At 44.2% G+C, this 13,908-nt stretch overlaps 1 protein-coding gene across 3 annotated transcripts in view; it reads right to left on the bottom strand.

Moving 5' to 3' along the window:
• CGNL1 (cingulin like 1) overlaps window positions 1-12,999 on the bottom strand; it is a 101,061-nt gene extending 88,062 nt beyond the window's left edge. For 2 of the 3 annotated variants that reach the window (XM_027123131.1, XM_027123133.1), the window contains exons 1-6: window positions 11,405-12,999; window positions 10,515-10,609; window positions 8,488-8,593; window positions 5,837-5,938; window positions 5,156-5,304; window positions 2,818-2,953 (exon numbers count right to left, since the gene is read on the bottom strand). In XM_027123131.1, coding sequence (XP_026978932.1) covers window positions 2,818-2,953; window positions 5,156-5,304; window positions 5,837-5,938; window positions 8,488-8,593; window positions 10,515-10,609; window positions 11,405-12,988 — 2,172 coding nt within the window. In that variant the 5' untranslated portion in view covers window positions 12,989-12,999. The remainder of the gene's footprint in view (window positions 1-2,817; window positions 2,954-5,155; window positions 5,305-5,836; window positions 5,939-8,487; window positions 8,594-10,514; window positions 10,610-11,404) is intronic. The other variant, XM_027123132.1, reaches the window with a different exon arrangement.
• Between the last annotated feature and the right edge of the window lie 909 nt (window positions 13,000-13,908).

Here is a 13,908-nt window from a genome sequence, read left to right as displayed (position 1 = left end):
GAAGAAGACAGAGCCAGGAGAAGCAGAAGATTACCACAACTGCAGTGGTTTTTAAGGAATCTTTGGATGAAAAGAAATACCAGGTGGTAAGGAGCAGGCCTGAGGCTTTCTCAGGAGAAAGTGGTCTCAACAGACACAAAGAGATAGTCACATGGGAGGGGAGAGAAAATGACCCCCTCCTGCCCACGTGAAAATGAATTCACGAGAAGGCCTCTGCCCTGCGGCCACAAACGCTCCACTCTCCTCTCCACTCCTGCCAAGTCCAGGGGAAGAGAGATGCTAAATCCTAAAGATCAGGAACAACAATGCCTCCAGGGCAAGGACTTCAAAAGTAAACATGGAAGAGGGTGAGAAAAAACAATGATTAGGGGTAAGACAGGAATAAAGACACAGACCTACTGGAGAACGGACTTGAGGATATGGGAAGGGGGAAGGGTAAGCTGTGACAAAGCGCGAGAGAGGCATGGACATATATACACTACCAAACGTAAAACAGATAGCTAGTGGGAAGCAGCCACATAGCACAGGGAGATCAGGTCGGTGCTCTGTGACCACCTAGAGGGGTGGGATAGGGAGGGTGGAAGGGAGGAAGACGCAAGAGAGAAGAGATGTGGGAACATATGTATATGTATAACTGATTCACTTTGTTATAAAGCAGAAAACTAACACACCACTGTAAAGCAATTATACCCCAAGAAAGATGTAAAAATAAAATAAATAAAATTAAATAAAATTAAAAAAACAATGGACAGCTGAGACAGAGGAAGCTACAAGGAATTACGAGACAGCAGCTTTTAACCCCAAGAAAAGGACCAAGATGAGATCCAAGCCCTTAGGGGAAAAGCAGTAGAGAGTGAAAGTTAAATACTAACAAGTTACCTTTATTTTCTCATGGGTTTTGTGTTTGTTTGTTCTGGCTTTGTTCTAAATTGTGTATCATTTACTTGTTGGGCTGTTCCTACAAACCAAAGCTTTTATAAGCTAGCTAAACTGAACTAAACTTCAAAACTAAGCCAAAGACACAGGTGATGCTAAAGTTATAGCAGAGATTCACTTTGTTATACAGCAGAAACTAACACAACATTGTAAAGCAATTATACTCCAATGAAGATGTTAAGAAAAAAAAGCTATAGCAAATATCAAAATATCTACACAGCACAGCTCTTCTTCTGATCCTCAATTAGATTCATTCCCCAGAAAAAAATGTAGACGTTCAAAACCTATTCTTACTCTCTAATCATTTCACACATGTGTATCTAACACCTCAACAGGATGGTAATCTAATTCAGAGAAGAGATAATAATTGTCTCTGAAAAAAACCGTAATAATTAACAAATGGAAGCAGAAGAAGGAATCAACCTTATTCACTGACTCACAGATTGATAATATCAATAGGGGATAGACTGATATGGGCAGAAGCCAGATTGGCGGCCTGTGTATAGAGCAAGTAGATTCATTCATTTACTCACTCACTCACTCACTCATTCAAAATGCATCCATCCAGCTGTCCACCAAATATTTCCTGAGCGCTATATGTCCTAGCCACTGGAATAACTGCTGAGGATATAGTGCTAAGCCAACCATCACCAACTCTGCCCTCTTGGAACTTACAGTCTTATGGGGGCTTTAAACAAATAAAAACTTAACCTGTGATAAGTGGTGTATGGGCATTAATATAATACTAATGTCTTTTAAATGTTTTTTCATAATAGCATTACTTACAAAGTATCTTTGCTCAAAATTTAATTGGTGTTTAGATCTAAACTCAAATTTACTAGAAACACAGGGGAGGGTGGATCAAGTTAATGGACACCATAAGGAAACAATTAGAAAATCCAGAATGTGGAGCATTTGTCTGGGCTCTTCACAAGTGGGATGGGAGGGCTTCCCTGGTGGCGCAATGGTTGAGAGTCCGCCTGCCAATGCAGGGGACACAGGTTCGTGCCCCGGTCCGGGAGGATCCCACATACCGCGGAGCGGCTGGGCCCATGAGCCATGGCCGCTGAGCCTGCGCGTCCGGAGCCTGTGCTCCGCAACGGGAGAGGCCACCGCAGTGAGAGGCCTGCGTACCGCAAAAACAAACAAACAAACAAAAAAAACAAACAGAAGTGGGATGGGAGAAAAAGAGCAAGGAGTAGGGGATGCAGGGACAACAGAAGCTATACTAAGAAAAGTGAACTCTGAGAGAGAGAATAATGAAAGCAGTGTGGGATTCCTGACTGGATTCTGGCTTGGGGGAAAAACAACTAGCAAATACTCTTGAGGGACAGCTGGCAAATGATGAATACAGACCATATATTGTATATAATACAACATAGGAATTAACTTTGCAGATGTGATAATAGTATTGTGGTTATAAGAAAATTCCCTAATTATTCAAATGCATGCTGAAAAATTTAGGGGTGAGACGTGGTTTTATCTATAAATTACTCTGAAATGGTTCAGCAAAGATGAATAGATATAAAGCAACGATACTCCAATGAAAATTAACTTAAAAAAAAGATGAACAGATAGATGAATGAAAAAAAAAGAAAAATGAATGGACGGAGAGAAGAAAAAAGTGGAGTAAATAGGGCAACATGTTGATAACTGTTGGATTTGGACTGGGACTCTACGGCAGTTAACACATTATTCTATTTTTCTGTACAGCTGAAAATTTTCCTAAGACAAACTATTGCATGTGATGCTCTCACAGAAGGGAACACAGGGACAGGCAGAACAAACACACAACAGAGTATGGCTCCCAGTTCCCCCACCCATCCCATACTGTCCGGGCAGACGGGGCCTCTCTTGTCACCTGACCCCAGCCCCGCTTACCTCAATCAGAGCCCCCTTCTCCCTGTCCTCGGATTGTTTGGCACTGTCCAATTCATCATGCATTTCTGAGAGCTGGTCCTGGAGATCCCTGATCTCAGTCTGGTGCTGTTCTCGTTCCATCTTCACCTGGAACAGCCTGGCAGGAAAGGAAGCCCATGAGAGAGTTTCTCCTGGCCTCTGCTTATTTTCATCCAGTCTGCTTTCAGAGCTTCAGCTCATCAAGCAGTCACCTAAATCCCCAAGGAGTCTCCCATTTTCTGTTCTGCACTGAACAGAAAATCACAAACCAGAAAGGCACCGGTAAGAACTCATGTCTACAGTCTAATTTGCCCAACAAGAAGACAAGTGAGAACTCAAACCAATGTAATGGGAAAGGTTATACAGTGACATTTCCTCCCCAGAAGGAGATCACGGGGTACTAGAATTTGGACATAGAAGATAAGGAATCAGGAAAAAGAGCACAACTTTTATGATAAATGTTTTCATTAAAGCCACCCCACTCCCTACCAGCCTACTCCACCCCATCCCCAGTACTCTAGACCAGGAGAGTTAGCAAATTATGGCCCATGAGTCAATCTGGCCCACTGCCTGCTTTTGTAAATAAAGTTTTACTGGAACACAGCCATGCTCATTCATTTATGTATTGTTTATGGTCATTTGCACAATACAATGGTAGAATTGAACAGTTCCAACAAAGACCATATGGCCCATAAACCCTAAAGCATTTACTATCTGACAGAAAAAGTTTGCCAACCTCTGCTCTAAATGGAACTCACAACTATTCTACCTTTTATTTTGTAAAGTCTTTACTGCACTCTAAATTTTGATTTTTTTCTTACCAACCTCTTTTCTGAAATTAACCTCTAAGAATGTTTCAAAAGCAAACACTACACCATCAAAATGGCAAAGGTAATCAAATGCTTTTATGATATAATGTCCTGTTTTTCTTGAATTTCCCTCTAGATTTCACTCCTGCTTAACCTCTCAAGGCTTCTGTCATGGCCAGTGGGCTTCATGGCACCATCCATTTTCACACCTTCGTTTCAAATCCTCTTGTCACAGATTTTTTTTTTTTTTTTGCGGTACGCAGACCTCTCACTGTTGTGGCCTCTCCCGCTGCGGAGCACAGGCTCCGGACGCGCAGGTCCAGCGGCCATGGCTCACGGGCCCAGCCGCTCCGCGGCATATGGGATCTTCCCGGACCGGGGCACGAACCCGTGTCTCCTGCATCGGCAGGCGGACTCTCAACCACTGCGCCACCAGGGAAACCCATGTCACAGATTTTAACACAACATGATGGCAGGGCCATCTTGGGCTTGTCTTTCCTTCTCTGAAGACCCAAAAGAAGTATATAAGCACTGGTCACAAACTTGGTCAGCACTGGGCTTCCCTGGTGGCACAGTGGTTGGGAGTCCGCCTGCCGATGCAGGGGACGTGGGTTCGTGCCCCGGTCCGGGAGGATCCCGCATGCCACGGAGCGGCTGGGCCCGTGAGCCATGGCTGCTGAGCCTGTGCGCCCGGAGCCTGTGCTCCGCAGCGGGAGAGGCCGTAGCAGTGAGAGGCCCGCGTACCGCCAAAAAAAAAAAAAAATTGGTCAGCACCATCCAGGACAAAATTCAGAACGTGGGAGACAGTGGAGGTCATGTGACACATGCTTTTTAGAGGCTGGGCCCAGGCTCTTTGAGATCTGTCCTTAGATATCACCACTCGGCATTCATTGCTTCTCACTTGACTGCTCTGAGATCTACTCTAAGGGCTGAAACTTTACAAATATCCTTTGAGGTACACAAAGAATTTTTAAATTATTAAATTCATTCTGCTTACCAGTCTACACGTCACCAGTTTTATAATTTTATAAGAATAAGAGGGAGAAAAGGAAGGGTCAGCAGCCCTATAAAGATCTGGAAGGTTGGGCAGAATTAAACAGACAGAAAGGATCTGGCTTGGGCTTCCGTGGTGGCGCAGTGGTTAAGAATCCACCTGCCAATGCAGGGGACACGGGTTCGAGCCCTGGTCCAGCAAGATCACACACGCCTCGGAGCAAATAAGCCCATGCACCATAACTACTGAGCCTGAGCTCTAGAGCCTGCGAGCCACAACTACTGAAGCCCGCGCACCTAGAGCCTGTGCTCCACAACAAGAGAAGCCACCGCAATGAGAAGCCCGTGCACCGCAACAAAGAGTAGCCCCCGCTCGCCGCAACTAGAGAAAGCCCGCGCGCAGCAATGAAGACCCAATCCAGCCAAAAATTAATTAATTGATTAATTAAAAAAAAAAAGTGTCTGGCTCCATTGGTGCAGGAAACCAGGAAGGGCACAGGCTCTGGGCCAGAACTTACTCCTCCAGGTGTCTCCGGAGCTCCCCTTCACTTCCCTCCAGCCGCCGCTGCAGCTCGGCATTCTCTTCTACCTTGCTTTCATGTTGACTTTGGAGTGCTTCTAAGTTTGCTTTCACTCTGTCTCTCTCTTCTTTGATGTTCTGCTGATTCTAATAAGAATATGTGATGTTAAAGTACCTCCACCGTACATTAATGTCAACCCACGGAAGCCTCCTCCTAATCTCTGATGGACTCCACGTCTCTGCACTTAGATTATTAAACAACTTGATGGAACTATGTAATAAAGGCATGGGAGTTCGCAACTAGAAAGAACACTAAACACTTAATGAATTGTAATACTTCTAAAAGAGAAACACAAACACAGCTAAATCACATTCTGCTCTTTCTATTACTTAGTCCAGATGTTTTATATACATTTAGTTTCCAATTTGCCTGTCTGAATCCAACAGCATTTCTATTACTCTGTCAAAGCCAACATTCTCTATGTCCTTTGGTTACTTAAAAAAAAAGTTCTTTGGGCAGCAGGAACTAAATATACAGGAATTTGCTCAGCGATGGGAAGAATGTTTCTTTTGGGGAAAAAATTTGTTTTCACTTCACTTGGGCAACCCAAGGTACTTAAAATATTCTTTATAAATCAAGACGGAACAGAATAAAATAGCATCAAGAAAAATCAGATACCTTGACTTCTAGTTGAAGCTGTCTCTGAAGTTCAGCCACTTCTGTGGTCAACTTGTTTTTCTGTTCCAAGAGATCTTTGACTTCAGATGAAGAATTAGAAGCCTACGATTAATTGCAAAAATATCCTAAGTTAAGTGTTCAAGATGCTTTATTTTTTTCTTGCATGAACATTAACAACAGGATGACACTCTCAAAAGGATTCGGCTAAAATCCTACAGCAAAGTGGTTAGAAAACTCCAACTAAAAGGGAGGGGAAAAGGTAAAAGCAGAAATCAAAACCAGAAAAGGCAGTGTCTTGGTTCTCATGCACCTGAATCCAGGTGTGAGTCATGCATGAACTTAGAAGGAGGTACTTCCTCATCTACTCCTATGAAGAAGACCAGAAACCAACAGTCAACAGAAACACAGCACTTCCAATTTTCTTAGGCAAAATGAGAACAATCTATCTCAGAAATGTAAATCTAACCCAAGGAGGGAAATTGTAGGTTGTTCTTTCCCAAACAAAAACTGCCTGCTTCATGGCTTTCCAATGTGGTCTTAGCCCATTAAGGGAGAGGGTTCTCTTGCACGAAATCATTTAACTGACACCAAAATGTAAAACTCCAAAACCTTTACCAGCAAATAATCAGATTCATAAAGTGAGAGAGAAGGGGAGTGGAAAAATGTGGGCAATTAAGCAGTCACGGCGCTGTGATCACAGCCACAAGTCTAAGAACCTAAGTTCATCGTCTCATTATCTCTGGCTTGATTAAGAAGCAGCAGCTGCTTAACTGGTCTCCCGTCCTCTAATCTTACCTCTCTCCAAACACTACAAAGAAATGAATTTTTATAAATACGACACTCCTCATTGCTGTTTAAAGTCTATCAGGGGAAGCCTATCACCTTGGGCCTGAAATGAAAATTGACGTGATCTACAAGGTCCTGCCTACCTGGTGCGTGGTCCCCATATCCTAGCTCTCTTCTCCAGCTACACTAAATTACCTCTAGTCCCCTAAACACGGGAAGCACACACCTCTTCATATTTTATGTTTTTTGTTCTGTTCCCTCTACCTAGAACGCCCTGCTTCCCCTCTCTGGGAGAATTCTATGATCTTTTGAGACATCATTAGTGTTATCGACTCCAGAAGGGCTACCCCAACTTCCCCAGTTTAGGCTGGACACCCTAGTATGGAACCACAATGACAATCTTAACATCAAGACCAAAGGATGCATTCTCCAGGAGAATATGCAGGTTAATGCAAAGCAACAGTAATGGTGATGATTGGATTCAAGACATGTAGCAAAAAAATCCTAACCCAATTTAAAAAACTGTGTAGAGTTCCTGAAATCTGCCTATAAGCAAGGTGCATAATTTAAAGGTTCCCCAGTGGGAACTATGTGTGTGTGCATACATAAAAATATTTTATATATTTATAATATCAATACATAATATATAATAAAATACATCTCTATAAAGATAGCTAATAAAATATGTTGATATATTTTAAATATTATTTCTACAGATAAATTGAAAAATGTTTTTATTTGATGCCAGAGCAGGACTCATGGGTTAACTGAGTGCAAGGGGAATACGGAACAGTAGAGAAAAAAGGGTAGTTGATGCCTATAAATATCCTTTATTCATACGTTTCCAAAGTTAAAAAAGAAGAAATAGACCAACTCTCTGTTACCTGGCTCTGGGTATCTTCTTTCCTTCCAGTGCAGAATTCCCCCCAGAAGAGAAAAGGAAAGATGCCCAAGCAAGAAATGCGGCATTCAAGGTGGCATAGAATTGAGGGACAAGATTTTAGTCGTCCCTCTTAAATGCTGCTTCCTTTCATGGCACAAGGTATGTCTACCATATAGTACACGTTCATCAAATAGGGGATGAGTCCTCCTTTAAAAATAAATCTCCAAGTCCTAACTAAAATTCAGTACAATAAATTAAACAGGCAGTTTTTTTAAAAAGAATTTAGCCCCACTCTACTCCTTCCTTTCCCTTCGGCCCATGCTGGTCAGCCCACCAGTCTCTCTTCCGTATTCTCTAGTTTGATTCTCTTATTTCTTATTCTCTGAAGTTTGAGAACCTGGGTCCAAGCCCGTTCATACTTTTCAAACCTGCCTACGATAGCACTAGGGTTCTCCATCCCATGCTTCATTTCATTCGTCCTATTCTTCTTTTCCCTTTCTAAATTTTTACCACCTATTGTTTCATCCTGTTATATTCTATAGATTTTTTAAAAATAAAATTTCTTAAAAACTTTCTAAAAAAAAATAATAATAAAGAAGGGCTTCCCTGGTGGCGCAGTAGTTGAGAGTCCGCCTGCCGATGCAGGGGACGCGGGTTCGTGCCCCGATCTGGGGGGATCCCACATGCTGCAGGGCAGCTGCGCCCGTGGGCCGTGGCCGCTGAGCCTGCGCGTCCGGAGCCTGGGCTCCGCAGCGGGAGAGGCCACAGCAGTGAGAGGCCCGCGTACCGCAAAAAACTTTCTAGAAAAAAGGCCGGGTGCAAATTAGCAATATTTAAAACATGCTGTTCCACCTTCGGTACTGCTTACTACTCAGGAGACTTCCCACTAACTACTGTAACCAAAGGTACAGACTGAAGAAAGCCATTTGTTTGCCAGGTTCCATGTGAAATGCTCGCTACAAAATACAAAGCTTCGCCTTACTTGATGATTTCCTTGCGTGCTCCCTGCTGCTCGAGACTTCAAAGTCTGGATTTTCTCAAAGACCAGGTTGACCTTCCTCTTAGTAGCATCATCATTATCGGTGCTTCTGGAAAAAAACACAATGAGGGCACAACCGTTGGCCTCAGACTCTTTTATGTGCCACGACACACAAGCAGCAAGCCCTTTAAGAAGATAAATCACAAGAGGCGTGAATTAATTAAGGCTGCAGACACAACCAATGTGAGGAGAGCAGGATAGATGGTGTATTTTTCTCCAAATTGTTCAATGTTACCACCCGATTTGGGAGAGGGGTTCCCATTTCCAAACATGTGAAAGAGACACAAGTACATTCTAAATAAGCTTGGAGATAACATCCAATAAAAATTTAGTCATTTGTTGCTTGCCTGATTCAAATGACATATATTCACTCCAACAAGGACTCTCTCCTGTATGTGTGTCACGCTAGGAATGATCCACCGTGATCTTAACTTGTTTTAGCCTTTGTTTAAAAAAATAATCCCCCAAGCCAAGGTTGTTAACACAGCTGCCCTTTGTCTAGACTTTCATAGGTAATGGTCAGATAAAGTTCTATTAAGGACTACCTTCCATCACACATACCTGGCACTTAGGGAAAAAAAATTTTTTTAAACAGAGGGGGATCTCTCCCCTTATTTTCTTTCTTTTTTTAAAAATTTATTTTATTTATTTATTTATTTTTGGCTGTGTTGGATCTTTGTTGCTGCGCACGGGCTTTCTCTAGCTGCAGTGAGCGGGGGCTCCTCTTCGTTTTGGAGTGCCGGCTTCTCACTGCGGTGGCTTCTCTTGTTGCGAAGCATGGGCTCTTAGGCGCACAGGCTTCAGTAGTTATGGCACATGGGCTCAGTAGTTGTGGCTCACGGGCTCTAGAGCGCAGGCTCAGTAGTTGTGGTGCACGGGCTTAGTTGCTCCACAGCATGTGGGATCTTCCCGGACCAGGACTCGAACCCGTGTCCCCTGCATTGGCAGGAGGATTCTTAACCACTGGCGCCACCAGGAAGCGCAGGGATAAAGATTTTTAAGTAAGTTTCCTTAAAAAGGTGCCTCCCACTAAAGTCTGTCCCACCAGTCTCTCAATAAATCATGGGCCAAAAAAATAAAAGAATGCAGAGAAAGAATTTTAAATGTTAGAAGTTCTCCTACCTTAATCTTCTCATGGTAAAACCCTTCACAGAAAGACACTAATAAAAGTTCTTAGCTAGAAGAATCTCTTTACTTTTTCTTTTTTCAGAAGAGCCCCTATTTTATATTTTGAATGATTCTGTCAGCTCTATATTACTGACAGAAAATTGTAAGGCACAAAATAAAACTGTGAAGTGTTCTGATACCAATGAGTATTTGCCAAGTGACTTTCAGTCATGTCAGACTATAAAGCTTTTCTTCTTTTTAATCATATCTGATGAGAGAACTGAAACAGAAACTTCAAATTCCTGGCCTAGAATTCCAGCTCAGTTGGTATCTAAGTAAGGACTGAAAACCAGATTATTCAAACTCATCCCCCCAGATAAGTAAGTGGAAAGCACTGCTTTTAAATGACTCATACATGCTTTAAAAATAATGGAAGCAGGGGCTCCTGGCCAATGTCAACTCTGGGGAGGGGAGGAGGTGTTTTTATTTGTAACTTCTAATAAGGGACGACTGATTACCCATGTGTGCATGCAAACTCAAGGCGACAACACTCAGTTTAAAACTGAATAGTAGACACTCCTCCTATCTTTGAATTTGTTTCTGAAACAGTAAACAATCATTTTTAAAGTATTCATTTTTAACTTTTAAAGTAGGATGTTCTTCCCCACACTTCCTTCCCCTGCTCTTCACCCTCCTCCACCCAAGACTTAAATGCTGTTATGACAACTCCAGCCATGGAGTCTGCACCCCGAAATGGCTCACACAGGGCAGGAAGGGAGGGTAAAACACAAGGTCTCAGAAAAGAAAATTAAGACGCCCACCAGGAAGGACAATACTTTGTTCCTTGAAGGAAAATCACTAACCCTTCTTTGAGGTAATTGTAAAGTATCTGCTTGGCCGTCTCCTCATTGGTTTGCTGAGTGAGTTCTTGCTGGCCTTTTAACAGATCCGGTGTGGCCTGGAACACAATGTTTGTTATTAGATCACAGGATGCTGCTTCCAAGAAGGCGGCAAAACCCCACAGCAGAAGCTTCCAAACACATTCCTGCTTCCCAGAAAGGATTCCTCGGGTAAGGATGCTCATTACAACTGGTTCCACCACTTAGTAGCTTGGGCAAGTTACTTAACTTTTTCTCACCTCAATTTTCTCGCCTGTAAACAGAAGTTAATAGTACCTACCTTCATAGGGTTGGTGCGATCCTATAATACATAACAGAGTGCCTGGCACTTACCAACCTTAGTATCATTTTTATCATTACCATTATTTTTTACTGTTACTGTTACCACCAAAACACTAACTGGACCACATAAATAAATTCCATCACTTCAGGATAAACCTAAATTAGGATTAACCTAATTTCTCAGGACAGAAATTAATCCAGTCACTCAATGTCATGAGGAAAATTAATACATCTAAATAAACCTAAGTACGGAGCCTCTTGTTTTGGAAACAAATTCTGCATACTTTCGGATTTTACACATACACGAAAAGAAAAATCGAGCCTCTCTATAGTGTTTGACAAGTTACTTTACAAACAAGAACACAACAGGAATCTAGTGGTACTTCAATTTACTTAGAAAACCAAGCGATTAGCAGCAGGTCATAACCTACTGCTAGGGGGAAAACGCTAAAAAAATATTACTGATTCAAGATGGTGCAATTACTGACTCAGGATGGAAGATATGTATTCCTCCAGCCAGGCTGTATTGATAGACCACTGAGAAGGAACAAAAAGACTCCCACCAGTATTACCTGAGTATTTGAGGTGGAAGTAAATGTCTTCACAGAAATCCTCTTGGTACCTGAGTCCGGGGAAGTTGCTAGCGCCCGATTCTGTAACATCAGCGTAGCGGTGGCTGTTTTGATTTCCTCCCCCTTCTTAGTCTGTGCCGGGAGGGAGGATGTGCGCCCAGTCGGACTTTCCTGACCCCCTTTGTTTTCTGGAACTTTCCCATCTTTGTTCTGCGGGGGCGGCCTGGGCTGGGCTCCCTGCAGCCTGGCGAAGGCGCGCCCTCCGCCCTGCCTCCCCCCGTGCTCCTGCGCCTGTGCCCTCTGCGGGCACACCTGCGACGGCCGCAGCAGGTGTTCGCTGGACTTGCCCAGGTTTCTGCTGAATTCGGTCAGGTACTCCGAGTTCCCTTGGAGACCGAAAGGAAATGCACTATCCACGCTTCGGGACCTTTTCCTGTCTTCGGGGTTGATCCTGTTTCGCTTCCCAGACCTGCCTCTTCTCTGCAGCCCAGGTTTTTGGTCAAATTTTTCAATTAACTGATCCACGCCAGGAATCGACCCCGTATCAATATCCCGTCCAGTTCCGGGCAAGAAGGGGATATACCTTCTGTTCTCATGACGATTGACATTGTCGGCATGGATGGCACATTCTTGGTCATCGAGTAAAAATCTGTACAAAGAGTTGGCCGAAGTGGGAGTTGTGGACGATGAGGATGACCTCCGGGACCGGGCTCCGTCCAGCACGGGCCCGGCTGAGTCCTGGCGCCGGAACGGAAGCACGTCGGGCCTGGTTTTCTTGGCTTCCGGGTGCGTGTGCGCGCTGTGGGTGGGTAGGGGCCTCCCGCTAGGGGCAAGGGCCTCCTCCGCCAGCCCCTCCTTGCTGCAGCTCTGAACATTCACGCACACCGAGGTCTGCTTCTTGGGGTCATCGATGACCACGGAGCTGCACAGTCGAATGGCCGTCACACTGGATCTGGCCGGGTCTTCCGAGTGGGGTCTGGGCGGCTGGGAATGGCTAGGTTTGGACGAGCAAGTCCAAGCCTTCTTATTGTTGGCCCCTTCTTCTGCGAAAGCTTTTAGCCAATTACTCGCAGGAGGCTGGTGATTCTGTAAGTTCAACTCGTTCTTTTCGGGATCATAGGGCTGTAAAAGCTCTGGATGCCTCTGGAAGTTCAGCACGGGGGACGGCTTCATCGCTTCCCCTGTGTGATCGAGAACTCCATTCTTGCCCTCGAAGAGAGAGGGCTGCTTCAGGTTTCTTACCGGGCCAGGTGGGGCATACGGGTTTTCGGGCAGCTGCAGTTCTTCTGCGCTGTTCTCCTCGAGCACAGATCCATTGCTGGAATGGAGAGGCAGGTTACTTGTCACTGGAGACGGAAATGATGGCCCATTTTCAGAAAAAGACGTGCCTGCCAGACACCGCTCTGTGTTATTGAGGACTATGTAGGGGTGGCCATCGATCCCCTGGACCCGAATGCTGACACCGTAGGAGCCTGCCTTAGCGGGCTGGGAATTCCTTGACTTTTTGGTTTCGTCACTTGCGAGTCTCAGATGCACACCGTATTCCTGCTGCACGTGTTGATATTCACCGAAATACAGCTCCATGGCTCCCTGTTGTTCACTACCAGGGAAAACTGGGGTAAAAAGAGGACATTAAGTTAAAATTATATCTGTTTCAATGAAGATTATGAGGGAAGACTTCAAAGTTCAGGGAAAACCAAACACTTTAAAGAGCAAGGACACTTCAGAACCAAATGCTCGTCCAAACAGGCCTTGCTGGATGCCTGTGGGCCCACGTGACCGTGGTGCTTGTCAACACTGAGCTTGAACCCTGGCCTTAGGGTAGATGGCTGGCCAAATGACCTGATGCCTTTGGTAGAGCTTAATTATTCTGTTTCTAGCTGACGGGCTGTGCTGGTTGCCATGTTTTCTCCTTAGTTCATTTCCTCACACTTTACGCTATTTATTTTTAACCAATAGGATGTTCCAGTATACCAGCATTTGAGAACAAGGTACTTTTCCAAGAAACTAATTAAGAGCTAAGGCGTTCTGATGCTCACCATTTTTCTTTTTTTCTAAACTGTTAATTTTCTTGTCAAAACCCTTTCAAGCTTCTTTATGCACAACACTGCTTTGAAATCTTTATCATTATTTATTTGGCTACGGTGTTTAAAACATTTTTACTTTAAGGAAGCAGTTGTTTGTGAGACTGACAATGAGAGTAAGTGATTAAAAATAGTTTTCAATTTTTTTTTTTAACCAAAAAGTTCAAGTTGGGACTTCCCTGGTGGCGCAGTGGTTAAGAATCCACCTGCCAAGGCAGGGGACACCGGTTCGATCCCTGGTCAGGGAAGATCCCACATGCCGTGGAGTAACTAAGCCCGGGCACCACAACTACTGAGCCTGTGCTCTAGAGCCCGCGAGCCACAACTACTGAGCCCACCCGCCACAACTACTGAAGCCCGCGCGCCTAGAGCCCGTGCTCCGCAACAAAAGAAGCCACCGCAGTGAGAAGCACGTGCACC

The sequence above is a fragment of the Aethalodelphis obliquidens genome, unplaced genomic scaffold, assembly GCF_003676395.1.
Source record: "Aethalodelphis obliquidens isolate GAN/ISIS:26980383/991018 unplaced genomic scaffold, ASM367639v1 scaffold26, whole genome shotgun sequence".
NCBI classification, from domain to species: domain Eukaryota; kingdom Metazoa; phylum Chordata; class Mammalia; order Artiodactyla; family Delphinidae; genus Aethalodelphis; species Aethalodelphis obliquidens.
The sequence above is the reverse complement of the archived record's forward strand: the minus strand, read 5'-3'. Positions and strand labels throughout refer to the sequence as shown.